At 45.6% G+C, this 16,339-nt stretch overlaps 1 protein-coding gene across 1 annotated transcript in view; it reads right to left on the bottom strand.

The window, feature by feature from the left end:
- Positions 1 to 16,339, bottom strand: part of Wdfy4 (WDFY family member 4) — a 268,757-nt gene that overhangs the window by 188,107 nt on the left and 64,311 nt on the right. Inside the window, exons 15-20 of the mRNA XM_070020489.1 lie at positions 6,963 to 7,177; positions 6,295 to 6,371; positions 5,604 to 5,823; positions 5,121 to 5,197; positions 3,669 to 3,890; positions 1,565 to 1,743 (exon numbers count right to left, since the gene is read on the bottom strand). Coding sequence (XP_069876590.1) covers positions 1,565 to 1,743; positions 3,669 to 3,890; positions 5,121 to 5,197; positions 5,604 to 5,823; positions 6,295 to 6,371; positions 6,963 to 7,177 — 990 coding nt within the window. The remainder of the gene's footprint in view (positions 1 to 1,564; positions 1,744 to 3,668; positions 3,891 to 5,120; positions 5,198 to 5,603; positions 5,824 to 6,294; positions 6,372 to 6,962; positions 7,178 to 16,339) is intronic.

Raw genomic sequence — 16,339 nt, 5'->3', positions numbered from 1 at the left:
CCACTTCTGGTTTTCTAGTGGTTTATTAGAGATAAGAGGCTCACGGACTTTCCTGCTAGGGCTGGCTTTGAACCGCGATCCTCAGATCTCAGCCTCCTGAGTAGCTAGGATTACAGGCATGAGCGACTGGCGCCCGGCTGAGAATTTTTTTTTTTTTTTGACTGTCTGGGGCTTAAACTCAGGGCCTGTGCACTGTCCCTGAACTCCTTTGCCCAAGACTAGCACTCTACCACTTTGAGCTACAGTGCCACTCCCAGTTTACTGGTGGTTAATTGGACATAAGAATCTCACAGACTTTCCTGCCTCCGCTGGCTTTGAAGTATGATCAGCAGATTTCAGTCCCCTGAGTAGCTTAGATTTCAGGTGTGAGCCACTGGTGCCTGGCTAACCTCGTGTTTCTTAACCTGAGACGCTGTGCCCCTCATGCTACATTAGACAGTATCTGGAGAAAATCTGGGTGGTCACAATGGGGACATGGCGAGAGAACTTTGCTATGACATCTAGCATCTAATTAAACACTTAATTGACACAGAAAAAAACAGGATCCCACTATAAAGATTTTTATCATCCCTAAATGTCAACACTACATAAGCTGAAAATTTTGAATTAAGGTGCTTCATTCTGCCTGCATATTAGAACAAAGAAAATATGAACATTCTAGTGACTGGTCAGATTATCCACCCTCAGCAGTTCTGATGCCACTGGTCTGGGATATAAGCTGTGTTCGACTAAAAAAGGCTATGTTGCTGGGTGCTGGTGGCTCATGCCTGTAATATAGCTACTCAGGAGGCTGAATTCTGAGCACCATGGTTCAAAGATAATGGCAGAAAAGTCTGTAAGACTCTTATCTCCAATTAACCCCCCCTCAAAAAAACCTGTAAGTGGAGCTGTGGTTCAAGTGGTAGAACACTAACTTTAAGCAAAAAAGCTGAGACAAATACCTAGACTCTGAGTTCACTTCCCAGTATCGGCAGCAAAAGAAAAATTGTAGAATGTAGATGCTCTTTCTGGAGCCTGAGTGGAAGGCTAGCTACCCAGGAAGGCCTCCCCTCCCTGAGCTCCTTAGGCCCTTTGATAAGGGCTGCTCATATAGCACCCTGCCAGCTCTTGGTCTCCATGGCCTGGGTACCTCCTTTGTATTTTTGTCTTAAATAGGAAAGGTTGTTGGTGTCTTACTCCTAAGGGTACTGTATACACTCCTGTGTTGGTCTTGCCAGGAAGCTTCTAGAAAAGTTCAACCTTAAGTCCTACCCAGGCCTTCCCGGGAAATCTGCACTTCCAAGTGCTTTATGCACTCCAGAAATTGGTACTGCCTTCTTATGAAGTTTCCTACAGATCTATCCCCTTGTCCTGACTTCTTTCCTGGTCCTCTGACCTTCAACCCCCTTTCTAAGCTTGCCCATTTTAGGTGTGAGCTCAGGCAATATCCCCACAGCAAGAGGGAATTGTATTAGATATCAAACCTGCTGCCAGGAGAGAACACAGAACTGAATCAGGGCTGTACCAGGTGGCAGGGCTGGAAGGCAGGGTCATGGGTCAAATACCACTTAGGAGATGATCTCACCTTGGCCAAGCCAATGGCCTGTCCATCCAGATAGGTGGAGACAGTGCAATTCCTTTTCATTTCCTTGGTGACCACCACGGCCAGGTGATGCCACTGACCACAAGCCAGATGCTGACCACACCTGACCTGAAGCTGGCGTCCTGCAGAGGGCTCACCCTCGTCTTCAGGTTCCATGATATCTGCAAGACAAAGCAAAGGCTGGGCATTTCATGTTATAGTGAGCTGAGAGTGACTGAGGTAAGCTACAGAACCCCTGGAGCCATGATCTACACCTTCATTCCTCTGTGTGTGTGTGTGTGAGAGAGAGAGAGAGAGAGAGAGAGAAACAGAGACAGAGACAGAGACAGAGAGAGTCCTGGGGCTTAAACTCGGGACCTGGGTACTGTCCTTTAGCTCTTTTGCTCAAGGCTCACACTCTGCCACTGGAACCACAATTTACTTGGGCTTTTTATTTTTATTTTTTGGAGTTCAAGTAGAGATAAGGGTCTCACAGACTTTTCTGCCTGGGTTGGCTTCAAATCATGATCTCACATCACAGCCTCCTTAGAGTAGCTTGGACTACAGGGATGAGCCACCAGCTCTCAGGTTAGCCCTTGACTCTTCAATAATGAAAACAAACAACTGCACCAGTGGTTGACCTCGGACCCATGCCAGATGCTAGTTTTAGTCATTAAGTTCAGTTAGTGTTCCCAACAACCCTATGAGTAGAAGCCAACATCACATAACTAAAATTCCCCCAGAAGCCAGCCCTTGGCCACAAGCTAACCCATATAAGGTGGCTCCCAATGACCATGTGCAGGCCATCTCCTAAGAAGGAGAGAGCTGATCAGTCTTTCTGGGGGCCAACAGTACCCCCTATTCTCTTGGCCTTCCACAAGATTTGCTGAGATAGCAGCTCTCAGGATACACAGGAGGCAAAGGGGGCTAGAGTACCATGGGCTTGGCTCTCTCAGGCAGGTGAGCTTGGAGAACAAAGGCAGAGCCCAGAGTAGTCTAAGGGAGCCTCACTGGAGAAAGATCAGGCTCCTGGGTGCCCAGGGTTACCAGCCTGCCAGAGCACCCACCAGCTGTGTGAACCACAGGGGTGTTTGTGGACATGTCTAAGGCCACCTCAGCTCTGGCTCAGCTCTGTTTTGTCCTGCACAAGCCTTGCTCAGGAGGTCATTCAGCCTTTGTCCATTCGGCAAATCCCCCAATCTATGATCACTCTGTAGTGACTAAGTTATGTTTCTCGAAAACCACTGAGTATTCAAGAACTATAAAGCCACCCAGAGCTCAGGCCACAGTGGCTCATAATAAATATGTATATAGATAAGAGCCAGGAGCTAGGGCTGGGAAGGTGGCTCAGTGGTAGAGCACTTGCCTTGCATGCCTGAGGCCCTGGGTTCAATTCCTCAGCACCACATAAGCAAAAAGAAAAAAGCCAGAAGTGGTGCTGTAGCTCAAATGGTAGAGCGCTAGCCTTGAGCTGAAGAGCTGAGGTACAGCGCCCAGGCCCAGAGTTCAGGCCCTACAATTGGACCCAAATAAAAGAGCCAGGAGCTAGTGGCTCACATCTGTAGTCCTAGCTACTCAAGAGGCTGAAATCTAAGCATTGTAGTTTGAAGCCAGACAGGGCAGAAAAGTCCATGAAACTGATCTCTAATTAACTGCCCCAAAAAAGCCTGAAGCAGAGCTGTGGCTCAAGTGGCAGATCACTAATCTTGAGGAAAAAAATAATCAGGGATAGCACCCAGTCCCTGAGTCCAAGCCCCAGGATCAGCATAGACAGAAAGAGAGAGACAGAGTCAGAGACAGAGACAGAGAGACAGAGACAGAGAGAGAGAAACAGAGAGAGAGAGACAGAGACAGAGACAGACAGACAGATCGACTGACTGACAAAGGTAGGTAGATAGATGATAGACAGACACATAGGTAAGTATAGAGATCTATTTCAATATATATTTAGATATGTACCAAGTGTGGAACCCAAGAGAACCAAGTCAAATGACAAAGAGAAATGGGCAGATATCAAGCTTCCAAGCACGCCTGTGCCTTGTGCTTGTAATTCAGTCTTATTCCCCTTAAATGTGGGTGAAACCAGCTTCAACCCTCAGTGCCTTACCCAGGGGCTGAAACTCTCTCTCTTCTGTAGACACAACTAAAGAGAGGTCATCCGGACAGAGGCTGATAGAAAAGCAGACGAAGGGCTGCTCCGTCCTGGCCAGGTGTCGCACCAGGGTCAGAAAGCGCAGTGGGTGGCCCTCAGTGACAGTGGCCTGCTGGCTAATCAGGAACCAGCAGGAGAAGGTCAGGCCTCCGGGTGGAGGGAATGATCTGGAAGCACCTGGGAAGTACACAAGCACAGCTCATCTCGCAGCTCTGAACTCAGCTCTGCTGTGCACCTACTAGATGCAGGCATGGAGTCTGTCAACCCCCAAGCCCATTTCATCCCAACTCCATAAGGCAGCGGACACCATGTGTCATCATTCAGATTCAGCAGAAGACACTCAGAAAAAGTAAGTAATGCTTACAAGAAGTAAGCTCACACCTGTAATCCTAGCTCCTCAGGAGGCTAAGATCTGATGATTGCGGTTCATCTCCAAAACCAGAAGTGGAGCTGTGACTCAAAGTGGTAGAGTACTAGCTTTGAGTGAAAGAGCTCAGGGCCCTGAGCTCAAGCTCCAGGGCCACTACCACCACCAACAACAAAAACCTTTGGAAGGTGATGTGGCTCACTCTAGAGATGCCCCCATGCTCTCTCATCTCATAGCAGAGTTGGAGGGACAGACAGGCACCGTCCTCTCTAAGTGGCATCAGCAGCCATCCTGGCACACTTGGTGCCTGGCTCATACGGAAGGAGGTTTGCCCTACACTGATGGGCCAGAGGGCAATGGCTTTCAGCACCATGTTCCTACAGAATCCCAAAGTCTGGTTCTCCTGTTGGTCTCCATCAGCACTGAGCCTGCACTGTCCTGCCAGGTAGGTTTTCATCTAAGCACCATGTGATGCAAAGTAATGTGCCCAGTGTGTCTTCCCCTCTCCCCTTCCCCGAAGCCACCTGCCAAGGCCCAGTCCATTCTTCTCTTTTCTTGTCTTTTGTGTGTGTTGGTCCTAGGGCTTGAACTCGGGGCCTGGGTGCTGTCCTGAGATTTTTGCTCCAGGCTAGCACTCTACCACTTGAGATACTGCTCCACGTACAACTTCTCTTTGGTGGATAATTGGAGATAAGTCTCACAGAGGTTTCTGTCTAGGTTGACTTGGAACCATGATCCTCAGATCTCAGCCTCCTGGGTGGCTAGGAGTGGCCCCCAGTTTCTGGTCCATTCTTGGTGGCTATCTGTCCAGAACTGGTTGCCTCTCAGGCCACTGATACTAAGTGAGCCCTGGGGACACAGTGAGCAGGACACTTCCTCTGAGTGTGAGTGAACACACGTGGTAGCTCACATACAGATTCTCAGGCCCCAAAGGAGCTCGTGCTTTCTGAATACACCAATTAGAAATCTGTAGCCAAGAATTACCTGAGGATTTATTCCTGGGGCCAGATGAAGAACAAAGCCACTTGGGAGATCCCTACCTGTCCCAATTCCTCCAGAGACAGAGTACTCCGTGCTGGTCCCCATGACTGTCGACAAGGTCGGAATAAACAGACAGCTTGAAATAAGAAAACATCCGGTCACTGGACTGCAAGCCAACGTCTTGCATCCACACTGCCAGCCTGAGCCATGTCATGATCCTAATGCAGGGATTGTACCCCTCCTCCACCACCAGGGCCCACAGACAGAAAGTAACTGGTGCTGGTAGGATACCCCAAATGGAATAATCTACATTGGAAGCTAGACAGGGCAACAGGGCTTTCTAGGAGCAGCATAACAGGGAAAGAAGGGTCCTCCATGGTAGAGAGACACTGACCCTCTGGGAAAGCCAATGGCTACAGGACTAGCTACTACTTAAGACACGTTTGTCTTCTTGAGTGACTTTATAATCAATGTTCAAATTCATCAGTGGCACTAGAAAACACTACCAAGCCATTTTCAAAATATGTAAAAGTCAGTCGCACCCATAACCTTCCACAGACATGTCAAATTCCACAAAGGATGGAGCCAGGGTGGCCCTCTGGGACTGCAGGTTGCGCGGGGAGGTCATGGAGATGAGGCTCATGGCCGTCTGAAGGGCAGTGGTGGAATCCTGGCAGGCCCCCGGAGACCTGAGCTCCACTCCAGGGCATGGGCTGGCATCCGCAGGGCCCTCAGCTTTGCCTGGCTCTGCTGCCTGTGACTCTGAAGCAACAAACAAGAGAAGATGTGTCCTCCCTCAGCTCTTTTCCACACTGTGTTTTGGGGTGGTATCCCCAAGGGACCTGTCACAACTCTGAGGGGGCTTTCTGTAGGTCACCAGGAATTGCCATAACAAAGCCCTATCTCTGTTGATTTTTTTTAAAATTTTTTGCTCAAGGCTAGCACTCTACCACATGAGCCACAGCTCCATTTGAGGCTTTTTAGTGGTTAATTAGAGATAAGTCTCACAGACTTTCCTGCCTGAGCTGGCTTTGAGTCATGTTCCTCAGATCTCAGTCTCCTGAGTAGCTAGGATTATAGTCATGAGATACCAGTGCCTGCTTGCTCCATGTTTTTTAATCTGTCTGCTTTCCCTCTGTTATGAATGATTTTTTCACTAGGAATGAGAATTCCTTTGCATTCCATTAAGCCACTGCTTTTCTTCCCCCGCCTCACCTGAGCAATCAGACTCACCTCTGTGCCCTTGAGGAGAACTGAGGATTTTTGTTTCAGCTGGCAGAGGTAGGTGAATTCCGAGGCCAAGAAATTGTCTGAATATTACAACACACAAGAGAACCAAGTGAAGATATTCAGCCAGCAAAACATTTACAGATCGCTTCTCTAGGTGTTCAGTGTCCCTGATTCTGTCTTCCTTTGCCTTGAAATACTGTTTCCAACAGCCATGCAGTAGCCCATCCCTTCCTGCGACCCAGCCCAGAGAGCTGACAGAGCTAGATGTCTCAACTACACCTTGTGTTGTACATTGTTTGCAAGTTTTTGTTGTTTTGTTTGTTACTAGTCCCAGGATTTGAATTCACAACCTCATACTCTCTCTTCTTGCATATGAGGTGCTTTTGTTTTTGCTATTTTTTGTGTTAGTCCTGGAGCTTGAACTCAAGAGCCTGAGCACTGTCCCTGAGCTTCTTTTGCTCAAGGCTAACACTCTACAACTTGAGCCACAGTGACACTTCTAGCTATTTGCTGGTTCATGAAGATAAGAGTCTCAGGGACTTTCCTGCCTGGGATGGCTTTGAACCATGATCTTCAGATCTCAGCCTCCTAAGAAGCTAGAATTATAGGTGTGAGCCACCAGCATCCACCTGACTCTGTCATATTTACTGCTTAGCGCACACAGTTGGTACCTTAGCATGTCTGGTTCGATGGCTTGGGAAGCAAGCTTTTCAAAGATTCTGATGAGGAGAGAGTGCAGGGGGCTGCTGCTGGTGCTCAGGGACTTGCGGCAGGAGGTCATGAGCGCCCGGAGCATCCCTGCCTCACACATGACCTGGCGGTTCTTCTCTGACTTCACCAGGGACTGGAGGTAGCTGGCCATGGAGCACTGTATCTCCTGGGAGAGCTAGAAAGTGACCAAAGAAAGCCATGAGCCCTTGAAGGACAAACAGCCTGTGGGTCAGTTTGGCAGGATTCTAACTCTATCCAAGATTGGTGACGGAACAAACAGATGGCAGCCACCACAACCATGTACCTGTGCTGTCCCATGCTGTCCTCACCTGCTACAGCAGACCCAGGGAGGCCAGCCCAGGGAAGGACCTGATCTGCTACAGTAAGTTTCTGGCCAGGGCACAGACTGGGAAGGAAGGCACATGGGAACGTAGAAGCTGGGTCAGCTCTTAGACATGGGATGTTAGACCCACATGATGTTAGAAATGTTTCTGAATTAATCACTAGCATGGAAAAGTCTGAAGATTCCACATAAAAATCCCATCTTAAAGATGGGAAGACTTTATTGTGCAGGCCTGTATCCTTGGGTCAAAAAACATCACTGGCAACTAGGTGTCAGTGGCTCACACCTGTAATCCTAGGTACCAAGGATGTTGAGATCTAAGGATCAAGGTTCAAAGCCAGCTAGGGCAGGAAAGACTATGGGATTCTTCCCTGATCAGGAAGTGGAGCTAACGCTCAAGTGGTAAAGTACCAGCTTTAAGAAAAAAATGTTCAAGGATAGTGCTCAGGTCCTGAGTTTAAGCCCCAGGATCAGCACTAGAAAATTAACAAACTGTTTAAAAAAATAAAGTCTCTTGGAACCATCCACATTCTGTCTCCTCATTAAGACTTGTTATACAAAGTGAGAGGGATGCCAATTAGACCTGAGTGGGATTTTGCTTGATATGGAGAATGATATTGATGCCACACCCAGAACTCTAGTTGTTGTTGGTGGTGGTGGTTGTTGTTTTGCCGGTCCTGGGGCCCAGACACAGTCCCTGAGCTTTTTTTGTTCAAAGCTAACACTCTACCACTTGAACCACAGCTCCACTTCCAGCATTTTGGGTGATTAGTTGGAGTTAAGGGTCTCACAGATTTTCCTGCCCAGACTGGCTTTGAACTGCAATCCTCAAGTCTCAGGCTCCTGAGTAGCTAGAATTACAGACATGAGGCACTGGCTCCCAATGCAGGACTCTTTTTCCAGGTGGATGGTATGTCTATCACAGCTGCCCCTGCTCTGAAGGGCTGCTGCACTCTACCAGATAGGAGCTGCTCTTGCTCAGAAACAATGTGACCCCTATATATACCTACACCTGTGTACAGCTACATGCACACAGGTAGGCATGTACACACATGCACACATGTAACATACCTGTGTGCATTCATGCATGTGAATACATACCCATACATACCTGACCCCATACACACATACACCAGCTTGTGACTTATAAAATTGGCCCTCTCCAGACTTTAAAATGAAGCTCAGGCTTTCCAGCCCACCGTTATGGCTCAAGATAAAATTAGATAACAACTTAAGGGCGAAAAACTAAAGCCATTTCCTCTAAATTCAGGGACAAGCAAGGATGTCCACTCTCTCCACTTCTCTTCAATTTAGTTTTAGAATGCCTAGCTACAGCAATAAGACAAGTGCAAACATAAAGGGGATCCAAATAGGGGGGAAGTAAAACTCACTCTTTGCAGATGACATGATCTTGTATTTAAAGCACCCCATGGACTCCACTCCTAAGGTACTCAAGCTAATCCGAAATTATAAATTAACCCTCAAAAATCAATGGCTTTTCTGTATGCCAACAATGAGAAAAGCACAGCTGAAATCAGGAAAGCAACTCCTTTTGTAATAGCCCCACAAAAAATAAAATACTAGAAGTTAACTTAACTAAAAAAATGAAGGACTTCTATGATAAAAACTTTAAAAACCTGAAGAAAAAAAAAAAAGAAACTAAAGCAGAACTAAGGAAGTGGGAAAACCTCCCATGCTCCTGGATTGGGAGGATTAACATTGTTGAAAATGGCAATATTACTGCCAAAGGCTATCTACAAATTCAATGACATACCTATCAATATCCCAACTTCATTCTTCAATGAAATAGAAGAAGCGATCCAAAAATTCATATGGAACAATGAAAGACCCAAATAGCAAAAAACAATCCTTAGCAGAAAGAACAGTGCTGGAGGAATATCAATACCAAACTTCAAACTCCACTACAAAGCCATAGTAATCAAAACAGCTTGGTACTGGCACAAGAACAGACCTGAAGATCAATGGAATAGAACTGAAGACCCAGAAATGAACCCACAGACCTACAGCCACCTAATCTCTGATAAGGGAGCTTAAAAAACGGAATGGAAGAAAGACGGACTCTTCAGTAAATGGTGCTGGCAAAATTGGTTAAACACCTGTAGAAAACTAAAGCTAGATCCTAATATATCACTTTGCTCCAGAATCAACTCTAAATGGATCAAAGACCTCAAAGTCAAAGCAACGCCCTAGAAACATTACAGGAAGAAATAGGAGAAACTTTAGGGCTCCTTGGCACAGGCCAAAACGTAACACATCAAAGAAAGGTTGGACAAATGGGATTGCATGAAGTTGCAGAGCTTCTGCATGGCAAAGGACATAGCTAGCAAGATCAATAGAAAGCCCACGGATTGGGAGAAGATCTTCACTAGCCATACAACAGACAAGGGTCTCATATCTAAAATATACTTAGAACTCAAAAAATTAAATCCTCCAACAACAAATCTTCAAAGAAACAACTTCCCCATTAATAAGTGGACTTAAAGAGAGACTTCTCTGAAGAAGACATAAGAATGGCCAATAGACACATGACAAAATGCTCAACCTCTCTAGCCACAAAAGAAATGCAAATCAAAACAATATTGAGATTCCACCTCACCCAAGTTAGAATGGCTATAATCAAGAAATCTAATAACAACAGATGTTGGAAGGGATGTGGCCAAAAGGGAACCCTACTGCATTGTTGGTGGGAGTGTAAACTTGTTCAACCACTTTGGAAGGCAGTATGGAGGTTCCTCAAAAGACTCCACATAGAGCTCCCTATGACCTAGCAATTCCAGTTTGGGGCATTTACCCAAACGATCACAAACAAGGCCATACTAAAGCTACCAGCATGGGCTGGGAAGGTGGCTCACTGGTAGAGTGCTTGCCTCACATGCATGAGGCCCTGGGTTCAATTCCTCAGCACCACATAAACAGAAAAGGCCAGAAGTGGCACTGTGGCTCAAGTGGTAGAGTGCTAACCTTGAGCTGAAGAGCTGAGTGACAGTGCCCAGGCCCAAAGTTCAAACCCCAAGATAAAAAACCAGCACAAACTATGTTTATCACAGCATTATTTACCATAGCTAAGATAGGGAACCAACCCAGATGCCCCTCAGTAGATGACTAGATCAAGAAAATGTGGTATATATGCCTCCAGAAAGAATGACATCGTCCCATTTGTTAGGAAATGGAAAGACTTGGAAAAAATTATATTAAGTGAAGTAAGCCAGACCCAAAGAAACATAGGTCCCATGGTTTCCCTTACCTGCAATAACTAGTATATGTCTAGGATAAGCAGAAAAGGTCAAAAGCTATATACATATGACCATATAAGATTATGTTAACTGAATGAACCCCAAGATAGGGACACAAGTGGTTTTTTCTTTCCTGCTATTGCTTTCAATGTACTTTTAGTGTACTATGTGATTCTTTTGTTTCTTTTGTATGTTCTTCCCCCACGGTATAACCCCTGTTTTCACTGTATTTGATTCCAGTGCCCTGCTTCTTGTATATGCATTTTTCTAATTTGGGGAGGGGAAGGGAAATAACAAAATGCTGAAATAAGGAGACAGGTTGACCCCATTGTAACAATGAGATGTATAAGACACAATGTTGAAAATGAACTTTAGAACTTGTGGGGGGGGGAGGGAAGGGAGGGTAGGGGAAAAACAAAGGAGGAGGTAGCAATGCTAGATAGGAAATGTACTCATCGCATTACTCATGTAACTATAACCCCTCTGTACAGTATCTTTACAATAAAAAATATAAAAACTAGATAACAGTTCACCCCAGATCCCCCTCACAACCTCAAACTGCCCTGATCCCTCACTCTCCATCCCTTGACAGTCCAGGCTTCACTTTCTGGGAATCTGACCTGAGGCACTAGCACCCTTGCCACATTTAAGTCACTTCCCTAGTTTGTGCTAAAAAGAAATGAGATCTAGGCTGAGGTCTGAGGATCCCAATTCAAAGCCAGCCTGGGGTGGACAAATCTAAAAGACTCTTATCTCCAATTAATGAGCAAAAAGTCAGAAATGGAAGTGTGGCTCAAGAGGTAGAACATCAGCCTTGAGTGAAAAAGCTAAGGAGGAGCTTGAGGCCCTCAGTTCAAGCCCTAGTCCAGGCATAGTAAAGAAGGAAGGGAGAAAGAGGGAGAAGGAGGGAGAGAGAAAGGGAGAGAAGGAGGGGGAGAGGTGGGAAGGGGGAGGGAGGGAAGGAGGAAAAGAGAGAAGGAGAGAAGGAGGGAGAGAGAAGGAGGAGGAGAGGGAGGGAGGGAGGGAGAATGGTGGTAGAGAGGGAGGGAGATGCTGCAGTGTTTGCGCATGGCCTACCCGTTCCCCTTCCATACTTTAAATCCTTGCTACTCACAATACTTAATACAGTGCAAATGTAATAGATGTGACATTGTGTTGGGAATAATGACAAGAAGAAAAGCTGATGTGTTCACTATAGACACAATTACTTTTTGCTATTTTCAGTACATGGCTGGCTGAGTTCTCTGACGGTGAGCTGAGGATCCAGAGGCCAGAAGTAATCTCTGTCTCGGTCTCATCATCATAGTCCTGCCACCCACATCCCCGGTGCAAGCCTTACTGGAGCCTTTCTTCCTCTTGTCTCTCAAGCAAGAATGGTGGGCCTGCAACATCAGCTAACAGGTATTCAAATGTGCCATATACACATTCTCTCTCTCTCTCTCTCTCTCTCTCTCTCTCTCTCTCTCTCTCTCTCTCTCTCTCTCTCTCTCTCTCTCTCTCTCATACACACACACACACACACACTGTCTGGTCACAATGGAATTTTACTCATCCATCAGGAAGACTATTAAGGATATATAGATGGACCTGGAAAATTTATGTTAAGTAAAGTAACTGGAGCTCCGAGTGAATGTTTCTCTAATATGTGGAAGTTAGATCTGAACTATAAACATATATGAAAACATATAGAGGCATAGGTGTGTGTATATATATATACATACATATATAGACATACATATATATATATATATATATATGTATATACACAAACTGACTGAGTATGGTATACACAGGGGAAGATTGCAATGGTGTTATAAGTTAACAAAATGAACACCAAGGAGCTACAAATTGTGTTATGGAGGAGGCAGGGAAGGGGATGGGGACAGATGCAAGAATGGGTGAATACAGTCCTAATATTCAATGCACATATGAGAAATGGAGCCAGGTAAGTTGAGGGGTCAGGAAAGACACAGGAGGAACAATGGAAGGGGTGACATAGATCAAGATGCATGTACCCAGAAGCTGACACATTGAACTAAAACTCTTTTGTACCATTACTTAATTTTTTTTGTTGGTCATAGAATTTGAACTCAGGGCCTGGGCACTGTCCCTGAGCTCTTTTGCTCAAAACTAGCTGTCTATCACTTTGAGCCACAGCATAATTTCTGGTGTTCTTGTGTTTAGCTGGAGATAGGAATCTTGTGGGCCTTCTTGCGGCGGCGGGGGGAGGGTCTGGTTTTGAACCACAACCCTCAGATCTCAGCCTACTGAATCACTATGATTATAGGCGTGAGCCACCAGTGCTCAGCCTTAAAGTTATTTTTTTAATGAACACAGTCTCAACTCCCAGGGATTCCTGGGCTAACGGTGGGACAGGTGAGTGGAAAAACAGCCTTGGCACAGTGTGGGACATGCCCTAGCAATTCAGTGTCCACATTTTATGGAACTTCAGAGGGAGAAGGGAAGCCACACCTGACACTGACTTTAGGGGCCAGATTCCCCGCTGTGAAGGGCAAATCCTGACTATTTAGCATGTGCCGTATCTAAGCATCTCCGCACAGATAGATGACACAATCGCTGTGATGTCTAGGAGACAGTGCTATACTCAATCATCCCCATTCTACAGACAAGGAAACTGAAGCCAGAGACATCGGTTGCACAGGGCTACACTAAGAGTGTGGCCTGGAACCTCCAGAACCATAAGCAAAATAACCCTATTTTCTTTGTGCAGCACCCAGCCTCAGTTATTTCATTATAATGGAAAACAAATTAACACAAAGAATCACACTCATCGTGAGAATCACCCCATCTTACTCTCTCTACTCCCCACATACAGTCACTCGAGGGGCCCCATGGCAGGAATCAGGCAAGGACATGTTTCTATCAGAGAAATCAGCAAGCCCAGCTTTTTCTAACAGGCTGCAGATGCAATTCCATGGCTCAGATGTTCCAAAGAAGTCAAGTGTTGAAGGAAAGGAACCTATCTACACTGTTTGTCATCTCCAGATTGTTTTTTTAGACTTAAAATGACTCATACAAACCAACTCACATTCTCCCACCTGCCTTCCTGGCACACTGAGCCCTGGGCCTCCTGACTCAAATTGATAGCTTTCAGTACTGCTTCTATTTCTAAGGTATCTTCAGTAACATTTCTGACTTAAAATTGGGGGAGGGGGAGGTAAAATGATTCAAATGATTTCTCAGGAGGTCTGGAAATGGCAGGACTTCACCAATCCGAAACGTTAATGTTTTATCAGTGCAGTGGTCAGTCTGACTATGTGGTCTGCTGACACTGAGGACAGACCACCACTAATACAGGAGATCCCTGTATTAGTCAGTTTTTCTGTTACTATGATAAAAAGAACTGGGGCTGAGTATTGCATAAAGAAAATAGTTTTGTTTAGCTTCTAGTTCTAAGGACATGACACCAGCACTGACTTGACTTGGGCAAAGATGCGAGAGCCTGCTCGGCTGTGACAGGTGTAGATGTCATCGTGGTGAAAGGATGTGCCAAAGGGAGAGATCACAGGGTGGAAGCCAGAGATCCAGGAGCCAGGGTTGCTCTTCCGTCATAACCTTCTCCTAAGGACCTGGTGGGGTGCCATACAAACTAGATGAATTCCTGCTGAGAGCAGCAACCTCCGTGGCCTTCCACTAGGCCCGACCTCCCACCTCACCGCCACCATACCAGCAACCAAGCTTCCAGGGCATGAGCCCTTGGGGTTCAAAACCACATTCAAACCATCACAGTCCCCTTCCCTTTAAACGGGAACTCTGCAACAGCCAGTCTGAGCTGGCAGGTGCACACATAGAGTGCAATAGTGAAAAATGCTCACGCTAATTTTCCTTCAGCAACTCCTCAAAAACTTTTGAGGGATTCTTCCATGTAGAAATACATCAACCTCTTGGCGGGGCGTGCTCGCCTCTGTCTTCCTTCTGCACCCCGCCACACGCACACCAGAGAGAAAGCCCATCCCCCCACCTTAAGCGGTCCATCTGCCAGAACTTGGATTCTTTCATTTGGTAACTGCCACCTTTTTAATTTGGGGTGAGACTTGGGGAGACAGTCTGGATGAAGCAAGATGCAAAAATAGCTTCTCGATGTATTATTAATAAGAATTAAAAAGAAATGTCTACAATCCCCAATTTTTAATTTGAGCACATCACTGAATACATTGGAGGACTTGGGGCGGCGAGGAGAGGGGGGAAGAGTTGTGTGTATTTGGTTGCTTTTATTATTGTTTTCCCACCAAAGCAGAAATACTTCCAATATAAATATACAAAAAGGAAAAAAAAAAGACGAAAGAAAAAGTTTTCAAAAGGGGGAAAAAGTGCTGATCTTGTCTAATGATGCCACAAGTTTACTCCAAAATTGCTCAATACCCCATAATGGAGGAGGGAAAATTGATCATTCTCATTACCACTGCGGCTCTGTCGATACCAATATTGCCTTGTTTTGAATAAAATGTGCTGCTTTTTTCAATGTTGGTTCCAGTAAAATAGGGTTTTAGTGAAAATATGAGCACTAGCAGGAAACCAGTCTGGTTTTTCCCCCACTACAAATGGATTGATTTCCCTAACGCATATTATTTCCAATGCAGGAGAAGGGACGGTGGTTCAATTAGGGCCCCACGGTAAGAGCATGGGGTCACCAAGCTGCCTGGCAGGCTAGACCCATAAGGCAAATTATCACAGAGCCCTTGCGGGACAGCCTGAAGAAATGTTCTGCTTTGTCTACTTAACAGTCAAGACTCCATGTCCATTCTCCCCTTGATCTCTCTCCCTCTCTCCCCAAACTTTCTCCCCTAATAATATCAATATGGTCCCAATAAGAACTGGTCCGGGGGTTGGGGGACAGGGTTAATACTTAGATGTGGATTGTGCCCTGGGGTTCCTGTGTTGAAAGCATGGTAATGAGAGAGGTGGTGGGACCTTTAGAAGTAGAGCCTAGAGGGAGGGCTTTAGGTTATTGGGGTGAAGCCCCCGGAAGAGCATCTCAGTCTCACCATGAGATGTTTCCTGCCATAGGGTTTTTTTGTTTGCTTTTGCAGTTTTTTATTTTATATTTATGGTTATTATAAAGGTGGGATACAGGGGTTATGGGTACATAAATCAGATAAAGAGTACACTTGTTCTTGAATAAGATCACCTCTTCACTTGCTCTCTCCCAGTTTTTTCCACCCATCCCATGAGTTGTATAGCTCATTTTCAACATAGTGTCCAGTGAGAATCACTGCTACATTTGTTCACCCTTTGTCCCGCCATTTCTGTGTGCCTCCTTTACCCTCTCAAGGATAGATAAACGAACAAACAAGACAAAAGGAAGTGAAAACAAAACAGCTACAAAGAAGGGGGAAAAAAAAATCTCTCGTTTCCAGTTCCTGGAGTTTATTTCAATAAATGTTATTTTACATGGTCAGATGTACCTATGTGTTCCTCTCCTAAGACTATCCTCCTTTGGCCTCACTGTGTGAATGCCTAAAGACCGATATAATTTATCATGTCCCCATGTATTTTTTTCTTGTACCATCCCATATGTTTACTTGTAGATTTATAGGTGTTCTAGTTACCACAAATGAGGGAAACCATGCAACCAGTGTTTCTCTGGGTCTGGATTACTTTGCTTAATATAATTTTTCCAAATCGTTCTATTTTCTTACAAATGGTACAATATCATTCTGATACTTCCTCCCACCATGATACCATTTGCTATGTCAGCCTCAACAGAGGTGAGCCAATT

The sequence above is a fragment of the Dipodomys merriami genome, unplaced genomic scaffold (genome assembly GCF_024711535.1).
Source record: "Dipodomys merriami isolate MVZ:Mamm:240054 unplaced genomic scaffold, mDipMer1.0.p SCAF_14, whole genome shotgun sequence".
Taxonomy (NCBI): Eukaryota; Metazoa; Chordata; class Mammalia; order Rodentia; family Heteromyidae; genus Dipodomys; species Dipodomys merriami.
Note: the sequence above shows the minus strand (reverse complement) of the source record. Positions and strands in the feature narration are given on the sequence as shown.